General features: G+C 43.4%; 1 protein-coding gene across 4 annotated transcripts in view; it reads right to left on the bottom strand.

Annotated features, from left to right (window-relative positions):
* Positions 1 to 13,664, bottom strand: part of CTDSPL (CTD small phosphatase like) — a 108,671-nt gene that overhangs the window by 68,654 nt on the left and 26,353 nt on the right. For 2 of the 4 annotated variants that reach the window (XM_036219885.1, XM_036219887.1), the window contains exon 1: positions 22 to 3,947. The exons of the other annotated variants lie outside the window; for them this stretch is intronic. In XM_036219885.1, the coding sequence (XP_036075778.1) occupies positions 22 to 139 (118 nt within the window). In that variant the 5' untranslated portion in view covers positions 140 to 3,947. Of the gene's footprint in view, positions 1 to 21; positions 3,948 to 13,664 lie in introns of those variants that run through there. 4 annotated transcript variants of the gene reach the window in all.

Here is a 13,664-nt window from a genome sequence, read left to right as displayed (position 1 = left end):
ACAAACTCACCCGGCCCCTACCTTGAAAGGTGCTGTACCTCTGGGGAAAAGGCCTGGCCCTGAATCTCAGAAGATGAGCTGCAAAGCTGGGCTGGGAACTCAGTCCCTGGGAGCCAGTCCGCACTCCTCTACGCTCCATTTGACCCGAGGATTTCTTTCCCCATAAGCATGACTCAAATCTTGAAAAATAACAGGACTTCGAATCACCTGGAAATTGTTTATTCTCATGGTATGTATATTCTAACACTACCCTTTACTGGTATAACCGCCCCCTTCTCCCCCGGAGCTACACTCAAAATGCCAACTTTGCTCATACCTGTATGTTACACCTTTGACAGGAGAGGTCTTACCAGCTCAGAATGAAAACATTTTGCAGCAGGTGCACCCACGCACACACAGACCGGGGAGGAGGACATGTGTGTGGTTCTGCTCTGGCCCTCAGCTGTGGCACAAGAAAGTCCTTCCAGCCAACCTCCCGGTTCCCAGCCAGGCCCCTGGCCTTCGGTGAACTGGCGGAGTACCCTCCCACTCTCCTTACATGCAGAAATAGCAACTGTGCATTGACCCAAGAGTGGCCCGGGCCTGGAAAAATCCTCCAGGATATTTTAGAAATCACATGTTCTTCCAAGCATTTTTTAAAGTCGACAGTGGAACTGGCTGGCTTAAAAAAAAAAAAAAAAAGGCAAATTACTGAGATCCCTTTTGTAGGCACTCTCTGATCTACAAATTAAAAATGGAAGATCGAAATGTTATCTGACTCTCAATTTCCTTATATATCCTATAAACCTTGCCCCCTATATAAAGTAAGACAGGCTTCTAAATTCTTTGGATGACAGTCTTTTCTCAAGACAACCACGAAAAGACTATCAATGACTAATCTCATGCAGATGTTAGCATGATAGCTCTATAAACGCAACATAAAAACACCAGAGAACCCTTGTGTGGCTTCCCGATTTTTATATTCATTCATTCTGTCTCTCAACGTTTCCTGAGTCCCCGAGTTTGAAGCCGTAGGCGGAACGAAGACTCAGAGAGGCAGGTGGGGACCAAATCGCAGAGGAAGCTTCTCCCACCTTCTTCTTCTGTCTCTCGGAGGCAGAGGTGAGACACTGAACACTTCAGAACAGAGCAGTGATTAGACGACATCGTATTTTGGCAAGTTATGCTGGAAAAAGGTATGGTACGGGATCACGATGATGAAACCCAGAGGCAGGAAGCCTCATTAGGAGGCTGTTGTAAAACCACAGTCAAGATGTGAGGTTGGGCAGACAAACTACTTTCCCAGATCAGAGAACGTGGAGAAGGAAGTAGTAGAGTTTGGGGCCAGGTCTGCATGATTCAGCAGCAGGGAAATGTGCCCTGGACATGTGGGAAGGAAAGGGACTCATGGCAGGAGACATGTGTTCTCCAGGAAAGAAAAGGCTGAGGAGAGAGAGAGCTGCAGGCTCAGCACCACGACCAGGGCGCTGTGACGCTCCAGGTGCCTCGCCTCAGAGTCTGGTATCCACAGGTGCCGATCCTTGGGAGCCCGGTGGGGCGGAGCTCTGGCCAGGGGGTGGGAGGGGACCGCTTGCCCCTAAGGGGCTCCCCACGCTCCCATTCTGTCTCAGTGAGTCACCCCTGGAGCCAGTTCTCCCTCCGCACAGCGTTTCACACTGCGAGGACCTTTCTCAGCTTGGGCGAGATTCGGGCCCTGGATGTCCTGCCCACTGGGGCGGGTCCTTTCCTCTGAAGCTGGATAGAGAGGTACCACTCCTCGTGGGTGCACAAAAGGGGGCCAAGGAAGGACCCTCCCCCAAAAGAAATTACTGCCAAACAACCAAAAACAGGAACCATAGCCAGCTTGGCTCTGCTCAGCAATCTGGCTTTTGTCTCTGCTAACGAGGCAAATGCCACAGAATCCAGTTCAAAGTGTCAGTGAAGAGTTTGCTCTGCCGGCGGTCTGCCGGACAGACAGCCCTGGGGCTGACTTTATTCTCCAGAATTCTTCATGTTAAGGAGATTTACTGCACAGCCCTGCAGCCCCACACAGGCTGAGAGGGAAGTCCTGAGGCTACAGGAGTGTGTGGCGGGGATCTCGCGAAGGAGGTAGAGCCCAGTTACTCTGTGATGGCCCATGCACGTGCTGTCTGAGTCAACCAGCTAGCCAGCAGACACAGCGGTGGTGCAAGGCTGGCCTGGGGACCTGGCGCCAGCCAGGAGCAACTGCGTGTGGACTTGGCAGGAACTCTGCCCCAGGAGTGGCAGCACCCTGACCCGCCGTAGCTTCCCTGGGGAAGAGAACAAACGCAGGGTGGACAAGAGAAGAGGGGCTACTGGGCTTCCTCCCGAGGCTCCGAGCTCGCGCTTGGCGTACAATGAAGCCAACACGCAGCCCGACCTGACCGGCGGAGGCATGACACAGCCTTTGCTGACTGTTCACCTGGACGGCTGTGCGATGACCCTCACGATAACAAGGCCATCTTTGCCTGGCTCTTGTTGACCCTAAGGGCCCAGATGTGTGTTGTTTCTCTTTCTCTTTCTCTCTTTCCCTTTCTCTCTCTCTCCCGCTGTCTCTATCAAGAATTACACAAATTACCTAAAACCCCTACTGAGGAAACGCAGAGGCCTTAATCATCAATCCTCATGTCCCCTTCCCGCACAAATGCAACAACTCCCCCCACTCCCGCCCCTACCTCCAAAGGCAGCCTTATACCCTTATACCTCGGGGCTCGAAGCTGTTTTGCAGCAGCTGTGATAATAACAAGGAGGCCTCTCCAGTGAGTCATCATCTCCAAGTATGTGCACACACATTCCCTCGTTTATCCTAACAGCTGCCCTTCACCTCTCAGCAGCTTGAGATGGAGAAGGATGTAGCTACCAGCAGCTTCCTCGTTGAATGACAAGGTCCTCCTCAGGAATGTCGGCAATCAAACTGGCTGCCGTTTCCCAAGTCCTCTCTTCATTTTTTCATAGAGCCCACACTCTCCACCGAGCCCTCATGTTAGCGTAACAGTGGGCCAGGCCGCTGGTTGGTTCTCTTAACAATGAGAAAACAGTAAGTTCACCACCGTCTCCAACAGCCTCCAACAACCAGCGGGGCCAACCCAGGACCTGCTGCTCAACCTCAGGGGAATGGTGTTTCCTGCATGGGTTTCATGATGAATGGTGACCCCCGGAGTGGTACGAAATGAGGCACCTGGGACTCTCTGAGGTGGGGTCCTGGCTAGGACGAGGGATCCACTAGCACTTGTCACAGCCACAGCTCTCTGTTGAAGAAAGAAGCCGCAACGCGTCCTGTGGCTAAAAGACAAAGGCCACCCCCGGGCAGCCTGGCCTCAGGCTGCCTTGACTGGGATTGATGTTCTTCACTGAGCAGTGACTCACCAACCCAAGGCGCCGTCTCTTTGGGGGGTTTGGATGTAAGATGCAGCAGCGGTCGCAGAGACAGCAGCTGGGGTGGGACAGCGGAGAGAGGAGTGGAAGCAAGAGAGAGTGGGCAGAGGGACCAGCTTCCTACTCCCGGAGGCCTCCCTGGGGCAGGGAGCCATTAACGCCCTATTCTAATGTGATAGTGGGACAGTGGTCCCCAGAGCTCCTGGTATGTCCTGATGGATGAGGAGCCAATAACCAGCCTGCGGGGAAGGACAGAAACCCATGGTGAATGTACTGAGTTTGCCCTTGTCCCCGGGGGATCTTCACGAGGAGCACCTGTCCTCTGTAGCAAGCAGGGCGTAGCTCCTGTAAGCTGAAAGAGCCTAACTAGAAGAGGGAGGAATTATCACTGGAGGAATAATTGAGCTTCAAAGAGATTAAGTGACTTGCTGATACAGACACCGATGGCTGCTTACCCCTCAAACATTCCCTTGTCTCCCTTTCTAATAGAACCCTGATTTCCTCAGGGACGGCAATGTGCCCAGCTGCGACTTTTCCCACAGAGTCCCTCACAGCTAGGTGGTCACGTGACAAAGTCTGTCCAGTGAGACATAAGCTGAGAGTTTCAAAAAAAGCTTTTGCTTTTCTGACGTAGGACCTGTCCCCTGCCCCCTTCTTCCTGCCCGGATCAGTCAGGATGAGATCTCACAATGCGGCAGCCATCTTGGAACCAGGAGGATGAAGGCCACGTGCCAAGGACAGTACAGGTAGGAAGATAGGAGACTGAGTCCCTCATGACACGGTATGAACCCTGAACTCATAACGTCAGAAAAATAACCACCTACTTGTTTAAGCCACTCCTGGGTGGGTTTTCTCAGTTTTGCAGCTGAATGCATTTCTAGCTGATACACCTAAGTCACAGAGCTGCTGGTAAATGGTGAAGCTGGGACTCGAACTGAGGTCTGTACAACTCTAGAGGTCACCTTGCTTGTTTTCCCAGGACAATACTATTAGCTCTTAGGACAAGAGGTCTGCAATTTAAACAAGATGCTGTATGCTAAGCAGCACTTGACTCATCATAGCAAATGCCCACTAAATATTGGCCACTGTTATTACCATTATTTTTAGGCCACGCCCCTTAAAGCCCCTCTGTTTTAGGAGACCACAGACAAACTGGGACCCAGAAAGAGGTGTCTCTCTAAGGAAGAAAGAGTCAGGAAAGGCTAGGTCTTCTGCCCTAACAGGGCTATTGGGTGCAGAGGGGTTGTCCACTGAGATAAACTCTCACTCCCTGAGCCCGCTTGACCTCTGGGAAGAGCAGCACAGACACAAAGTGACCCCTGGCATAATCGGTGGATCTCAGACTCCCTCCCTGTTCCTTTGGCCTGGACCCAGGTTCCTGTGAGGCATGTACAAAAAGCCAGAGAGAGGCCCTGGGAAGAGGGCTACCCGGGCTCAGTTAGGGGCACTAGGCGCCCCGGCAAACTCACACATTTCTCCTCCATCTCTAGACAGAGGAGCGCATCTCCCGAAACAACGGATACCGCCACTTCTGCAATGGAACGCTGGGAACATCTAAATGGCTCGTGTGAGGTACTAGTTAACCATTTCCCGTTTAGGAAAACAAAGTGCAGCTCGGTGCCCGCATCAATTTAATTTTACATAAACATGCTCTTTGAGGCTAAAGCAAATCTGATTTGTTTTCAATGGGAAACTAAGATATTAAAACTGTTCTTGGAGTTATGTCTAAACAGAACTTGTCTCTAATCCTAATGTAACAGAAATGTCCACACAAATCAGATTCATCAAATGAATCTCCGGCTAACAACTGTCTTAGAACGGTGTTAACATCACGCTTAGGAATGCTACGTTTTCTAGGATTTGACATTTTCAGCGATCGAGAATGGCTATATTTTGTAAATGGAAATACCGCTACTAAAAACAGCATGCTATAAATAGAACGACGTCATTCGTTTCCAAAGTCTATCATACGAGAGCGACGCGAAAATAATAATAAAAGCGAGATATTTCGTGGCAAACTCTGGGGGTGAGGTTCGGGCTGTAATCCGCGAGTTATCTCGGGGTAAAGGCTGCGGCCGCACGCACTGCCAGCAAGTATTCTCAGGGCGAAGGGGTCACGGGCTTAAAAAGTGACGCTGTGCCCACAAAACGGAATGAATGTTCTGTAGTCACTGAACATGACGTGAAGAGTTTCTAACGCGGGAACGCACTTCTGTGACAAATAGCCGGCATGTTAAACTATACTCGTGGCATGTTTCCCAAGATCCGCTTATGACATTTATGCGCATACATATGCAACTGAAATTAAAGAGGCAAGAAGAAGAATCTTAGAAAGCCAACAGTGGTTAACATCTTTAAATTGTGGTATTATGGATGATTTTTTGTTTGTTTGTTTGTCTCTACACTCTTCTGTATTTCTAAGATGTCTATAGTTCCTTTTACAGCCATAAGAGAAATCTTTCTAAATACGTAGACGGAAGGGGAAAGTGTGTTAATGACAGAAGTTGTGATGTAGTTTTTATTATTTGGACAGGATATGTCTTTAAAATATGCTGTTTGCTAACACTGAAAGAGCACATTTCAGTGAAATATTTTTAAAATGGAAAAAGAGTCTCTGATGTGGCACCCGTCAGCTCCCAGCAGAGAAAAGCATTTTCCTCCCTTTATGGGGGCCTGGGCCTGGGGGCACATCCTTCACTCTTATGAAGCAGCTCTGATCCGAGACCCCACGTGAGATGAGCCTTGTAAGGCTTCCCTTAGGACCCCCATCTAGCATGACGGAGTTCTTTTTTTCACAATGTAAAAGTTCAACCGTTTGAAATATTACAACTCTGAAAAACAACAATACCACACAGTGACAATTCATGAGCTCTGACACCCAGAACATGGAATCTGTAATATATTTAAGCGGTATAATCCAGACTTTATAAAGAAAGAGTTGGCGACTAGAGCAAAATAACATTGCAAGAGAAAATATCTAATCTGAGCAACGAGGTTTTCGAGCAGCCATCTGACTAGAGAATGCTATTGGAAGGACCCTGGAGATCAACTACTCTAACTCCTTCAAGTTAAAGCCTGGGCCTGGGTCCACCACCTTCAGGGTTGCATGATTGCAATAAGGCCTCACAGCAAGTCGAGGCGGGGCTCCCATCTGGGCTTCCTGCCTCTCTAGATACCAATAAGCAACACTTACGTTGAAGCATTCATCTTCCTCCCCTGTCCAAAGACGCAATGTCTTCTATCTACCCACTAAATAAAACCCAAGCCTGGTTTTCAAGGCCGTAGCCACACCTTTCTAGCTTTATTTCACATTTCTCTAAACATCTGCACAGGCTCCATCCTTTGTGAACCTGGGATACCGTCTCCCCTGTTGAAGCCCGCTGTCCTGCTGGTATCTAAAATATCCCCTCCTCCAGGCAGCCTCCGTGGTTCGTTCACCTAATATGCTCTCACTCTGAACAACCACATCGGCTTGTCCATACCTCTATGAGAGAATGTACTGCACTTTATTATTTGTATATTTGTTTTCTATCCTTCATTAGACTGCAAGTTTCCAGAGGGCAGCTCGATTCGTATTAATTATTCCACAGTCCTTTGCTTACAGCAGCTTTCAAGAAACTGGGAACAACTGTGTTCGTAACACATTTTCCTTGTCTATAAAAGCAGATCCCAATGAAGGCTCAACTAACCGTATTTCGGTAACTCTGTGTACGTGGAACTAAAAGCACAGTCCTCAACCCCCAACGCTTTATTATAAATATTTTCAGATATATAACGCAGTGTGCTTCCGATCGCCTAGATTCTGCCATTAACCTTTTACCATACTTGCTTTATTGCACAGCTAGACACATATCCATACTTCTATCCGTCCCTAAGTCCATCTAATCTTTTTGATGCATTTCAAAGTAAACTGCAGATATCATTCTACTTCTAAATAATTCAGCATGCCTGTCATTAACTACCGTTGAATATTAATTTTTTCTTTTGAGGTAAAATTTACATGTAATGAAGTGCTCAACTCTTTTAAGTGTACTTTCACTGAGTTTAGACAAATATATACACCTGAATAAAAAAAAAAAAAACCCTTACTCCACCATAGGCAACCACTGTTTCCCCCCACCCCACCATAGAATAGGTTTTACCTGTTCTAGAATTTCAGATCAATGAAATCGTATAGTATACATTCTTTTTGTGGAAGACTTTTTTTCACTTGGCATGTCTTTAAGTTCCATATATATTGCTGCATGTACCAGTAATTTCCTCAATATTGCTGAATAGTATTCCATTGTATGAATCTAGCACTGCTTGTTTATCCATTTTCTTATTGATGGGGGCACCTAGGCTTTACATGAGTTTATTTGTCAACATATATTTCCTTTTCTCTTGTGTAAATAACTATGGGTAGAATCACTGAGTCAACAGATGTGCATATTTATTTAGTTTTATAAGAAATGACAGACTTCGGTCCAAAGTGCTGTCTGATGTGGTAGCTGATGAACTACGTGACGGTATCCAAATTTATTTAAATTAAATAAATTAAAAATTCAATTCCTTAGTTGCACTGGCCACGTTTCAAGTACTTGGTAGCCATACATACCTAGTGGCTACCAGACGGGGCAACACAGATACAGAACATTTGCATCATCACAGAAAGTTCAACGGGACAGCACACTCAGGACCTTTCTGTTTTTTAAAAAAATGTCCTTTAAACACTGTTTTACTTGTACCCTGCACATTTTGAGGTTGTTTTTCAATTATCATTTCATTAAAAATATTTTCTAATACCCTTGTGATTTCTTCTTTGAACCGCAGATTAATTACGAGTGTTGTTGAATTTCTAAATATTTGGGGTTTCCCAAGATATATTTCCATTATTGATTTCTAAGTTAATTCCCTTGTGGTCAGATGTACCATATTCTCAAAATACTTCGAGTTTTTAAACTTTATGGAGACTGGTTTTATGGTCCAGTATGGCCAACTTGGTAAACATACTATGTGCATTTGAAAAGAATGTGTATCTTGTTGTTCCAGAATGTAATATTCTCTAAAGATCAATTCGATTTATGTCTTAACCTATGTCTTTATCGATTTCTACGCGTGTGTGTAACTGTTCTATCAATTACTGATGATAGAAAAATCTCTAATTGAGGAATTTTTTGCTCCTCCCTTTAATTCTGTGAATTGGTACATATGTTGTTGCATGGCAACTTTTACTTGGCTAATATAATATAAAAAGCTCTGACTAAAAGATATAACAAAGAAGTTTTTGGTGTCTCACTAATATGCTGAAGTGCACGATGAACTATGCTGCTTATTTGGGTGTTCACAGTAGTGTTGTTTACTAAGACCCCAAAACTAAGTTTCCTTTAGAAGTTTTCAAGTTCCATGTCTTTATCTATTTATAGATATAAAGTATGCTTTTGGTTTCACTTTTAGTATGGCCAAGTAACCTCCTCCTAGACTGATTCTCCTGAAAAAGCAATGATAAACTAACTCTAGGCAAAAACAAACAAACAAACAAACAAACAACTAAAGGCACTGTACAAAGACAAAAAGTAGGTAGATTTTGGAGGAGGGTTGACAACTTGAAGAAGGAAAAACATCTAGATGTGTTTCTCAATTTTACAGCATTTAGCCTGGTGGCAGGCTGCACTAAGTGCCATGTTGAGTGGCCATAATTCCAATAGAAAGCATGTGTCCCTGGTGGGCAGATTTCAGGACAACAGCCGCCACTGGAAAGTGAAGAGGGAGTCCCAGAAGGTATAGAGTCAGAAACAAAGAGCCTTATGCATAAAAAAAATCTGCCTAGAATTCTGGCTGACTCCTGAACCGTTGCACGCATAAGCTGCCTCTAACCAACCCAGCTAAAGAAAAATTAACTGAGCCAAGAATGGAGGTGCTGCTGGAGGCACAGAGTGTGGTGTTAGTTCAACCAAGCTGATCGCTGGCTTGAGCAAAACCCAAGATAAACAACTCACCCTGCTCCCAAATAAACATCTTCAGAAGGGAAGAATTCAGAGTCTCCATAATATAATAGTAAAATGTTCAAAATACAATAAAAATTATTAAACAAACAAACAGGAAAATGCAAGGTATCCTTAAGAAAATAGAGGGATCCCAAGTGCAATCCCAAGACAACCCAGATATTGCAATTAGCTGTTAAAAATTTTTAGGCAACTATTATAAAGATGCTCGATGGCATAAAAGAATATGTGAAATAGGTAGGAAACCTTGGCAGAGAAATAGAAATGATAAGAGAGAACCAAATGGAAGTTCTAGAGCTAATAAAAATACAATGTACAAAACTTAAAAAAAAAATCATTGGATGAGCTTAACAGAATTGAGATAATATAGGAAAGAGTCAGCGAACTTCATGACAGACCAACAGAAATATCCAATCTTGAAGAACTGAAGGAAAAAAAAAACTGTAAAAAAAAAACTGAACAGAATCTTAGACCTTTTGGCTATCATAAACAATCTACCATGAGTTTACATAATTATGGCTTCAAAAGGAGAGAATGGAATAAAAAAAAATTGAAGAAATAATGGCTGGAAATTCTTCAAATCTGGTATAAAATCTAAACTGATAGATTCGAGAATCTCAAGGAACTCTGAGCAGGATAAATACAAAGAAAACTAAAGATAAAAAGACTAAAATCTTGAAAGCAGAGAGAGAAAAATGATACATTACATACAGGTAATAATGATTCCAGTGACCACTGACTTGTCATCAGAAACCAAGGGAGCAAGAAGGTATAACAGCATCTGGGGGAAAAAAGACTTCAACCCAGAATTCTATATCCAGTGAAAATATCCTCTAAGAATGAAGGCAAAATAAATATATATTACATTTCTTATGTTTTTAGTTAAAACTTTTAATTTTATCCTAAAACGTATCCATGCAGAAGTTTGCCACCAATTCAGAGAAACTTTAACACACACGTTTTAAAGTTAACAGTAATTAAAATATACTGTGAATGGGCAGGGTGGGGGTGGGGGGGAGACCGACAAAGCTGTCCTCAGTTTTCCTTTAATATTGAATAGTGGGTATGTAGTTATTTTTATATAATCTGATCTAAGACTGGGAGTCATTTACTTTCTGTCAAGATTTTCTGAGTTAAAGCATCTGTCTAGTCTTCTCTTTCTTTTACACAATTATACTCTAGGAAAATGAAGGAATAGTTACGTTCATTCCTCTGAGCATCTTTCAGACCTAGAGAAAGGATGCTGAACTGACCATTTAAGACTCACCCAAGAGTTCAAAATGAAGGGTGGGCGAACTATTAGGCATGAGAAAAGAAAACAGATAGGCAACAGTATCCTGAAAGAACATATTCAAGTTGGAGAATTAACTGCCAAAGTTGAGACTGAGTCAATATTTGCATTAGAAATCTCAACTTGAATTAATACATTTGTTGGACTTGTTAGTCCAGAAATAGTTCCCGAGAGAACTCTGGAAGTGTGACCTTCTCCCGCACATCTGCTCTGACTTTATGAGTTCCCTTAATACTTTTTAATGTTGCTGCTAAGTGTTAATTTTTGCTCAAAGAAGGATTAGCAAACAACCTGTTGGTCGCACAAAACAAAGATTCCCTTCACACTGGCCTTCCTTAAACCTAGAAGCAGACTGTTTTTCCAAACTGTTAACATCCCAAGCTGACTGCCAAACATAGTTATTAACTAGCCTCTGACATCTAAACAACAGCTGTGTTTTGTCCTGTTAAAAAGCAGCCTCACCCAGACAGTGACTCTCCAAAGGTCAGCTGTGTCCTGCAACAGGAAGTCCACTCCATGGTTGGTGGCACATGCCGGCACAATGGAATGGTCTATGTTTGTCCCAGTTCCCTTTCCTCCCTTTTGGCTAATCTTCACTGGTCGTAAACGTTCAGCTCGTCTTGCACAGGAAGCGGGGGCCTTAAACTTCATCCTGCTCCTTTACTGCTGCTCTCGCTCTAACACAGACTCTTTTGTCTGACGATCATCTTCGAGATGCCACTGAAAATGGTGGTGATGACAAAGGACCAGAAGATAAAGTAAACAATACTTGCCCCAGAAGTAAACACGTTTATTTAGTGGCGGGCGCTGCTTTCTTCCATCCCCCTCCTCTCATAAGGGTCATCCCTCCCTTTTTACAGGTGAGGAAGCTACAGTCGCTCAGAGCATTTAAATGAACTTCCCATGATCATGTGGCTTTGGAAGGATACCACGAGAGCATCCAGTTCTCTTGGATTTAAGTTCAAGAGTATGTCTATTCTGGCAACCTTCAAGAGTAGAGAGACACCCTTCAAAATTCCAACTGGATTAAGGAAAAAAAAACTTGTCATACTGATGGGAGGTAGGTGGAAAGTTGATTGAAAAATCTACCTGGAGGAGTAAATGCACAGGAATAGCTAATGTCATTTTAATAATAACGATGTTGTACTTGCCTTTACAGTTATTAAAAAATATGTTAGCAGGCTAACACATGTGTTTACCTGGCTGACAGCAAGTACTCAATACATGTTAGTTATCATTATTATAATACGCTATGTGCATTATATGTATATATTATCTCATTTAGCCTTTTTTTTCTTTCATAGGGACACTGTGAAGACAATTTTATCCTCACTTTACAGATCAGAGAGTTCGAATAACTTGCTAAAGCTCACAAATTAAGTAAATGGATGATCTGGAATCTGAACTAAGGCTGCCTGATTTCAGAGTTAAGGGTGTTACTACAGCACTAACATTAATATCAAAAGTCTGGGAGAATCCAAACGATCATCAGGGAACTCAGATAAATCAAGATGCATCTGTAGAAAGAATATTCCTGACTCCTGCCAGGTCCCTACATGGCATGCAGTGCCTCTCCTTTTTAGGGGTGTGAGTACTTTAAGTGTTTTTTTCAGTGGCATTGGCCTCTTCATACAGCTATTCAGTTACCTCTATAAATTAAGATCCTGGCTCAGCGAAGTGTTACCATTTCTGAATGCAGCTGAGTCTGAAGCAAACAGATATTTCTTGTGTTTTCCAAAGATTTGATCATTTCACTTCTAAAAGGTATACCCATGCAATTGCTAATGCATATCCTGGTGACATTTCTCACGGATAAGATGATACTATTCTTGCCAGAGGAATTAATAATGTATCTAAAGGATGAGTCCACGACCTACATAAAACCGATGTGTACACATGCGATTGAAATCATTCTTATGTTTCTAAAAAGAATGATTGCTGATGCTATGGGAAGATGCTCTGCAAAAACTATGACATATTCCTTTAACGAGGAGGAGCTCTGTGAACCAACATATGCAAATATGGTTTAAGGAAATTAAATACCTACCACTGATGAATCATCCTAGCCTTCCTCCACACCTTTTAATGGGAATGACTGCCTTAATTAACATCAGAAGTTGAAAATATCCATAATTGGATGATTACTTCTGCAACAATCTGCTAACCTAACATCAAATGCTGCAGATGGAGGACAAAATACAAAAATTAAAAAATAAATCTAAGCTCCCCCTCCCATGACTATTCCTAAGAACAAGGCTGATCTATGTATGAAAAGATGTCTGTAATATGTCAACAGACAAACAGGTTGCATTTCATAGGTCAGATCTCATTTTTGTTGAATAATAACTATATACGTGTAGTCATAGTTGTTTGTGAAATACATGTGTGTACATATACATGTTATATATGCATGTACATATATGTGATGTACAAAGTTGTACTACATACATATATACTATGCTTTTTCTTTTGTATTGTTTCAATCTGTTATAAGCATGTACTAAACATGCTTGTAGAAGAAACAAAAAAGATTTTTAAAAATGGCTCGCTACCTAAAAAATAAAAGAAAGATCCTTTTTGAAGGAAAACCCTTCTATAAATGGGTTAAATCACAACTAATTGAAGGCGCGTAATGATCCTCCCCAACTAGAAGTTTGGTACAATAGTTTCCACTATAAAATGGCATTCTCAGCCTGGAACAGAGCAGCTTTAATGGAGACCAGTCTATACAAACAGCTGTGTCCTAGCTTGGAACTGGCTTGGTGCCCTGCACACCTGTGTGTAGGAGTAGAAAGACTCTTTCCTGTTCAGTCATTTCTTTCAGACCGCGCTGGACAACAGAAGCAGGACACAGAGAAGCGAATGGCTGCCTGAATTTCACCACTATTTGAGCGGTCCAATTCTAACCAGACTCAGTGAGCCCAGACATGGATTAGCCTGCACTGAAGGAGGCTCCAGATGTATGATAAGGCTGACCTCTAGTCAGCAGTGATGATGGCTGGAGAGGTCGTCGC

This window comes from Rousettus aegyptiacus, unplaced genomic scaffold, assembly GCF_014176215.1.
Source record: "Rousettus aegyptiacus isolate mRouAeg1 unplaced genomic scaffold, mRouAeg1.p scaffold_m13_p_4, whole genome shotgun sequence".
NCBI classification, from domain to species: domain Eukaryota; kingdom Metazoa; phylum Chordata; class Mammalia; order Chiroptera; family Pteropodidae; genus Rousettus; species Rousettus aegyptiacus.
Note: the sequence above shows the minus strand (reverse complement) of the source record. Positions and strands in the feature narration are given on the sequence as shown.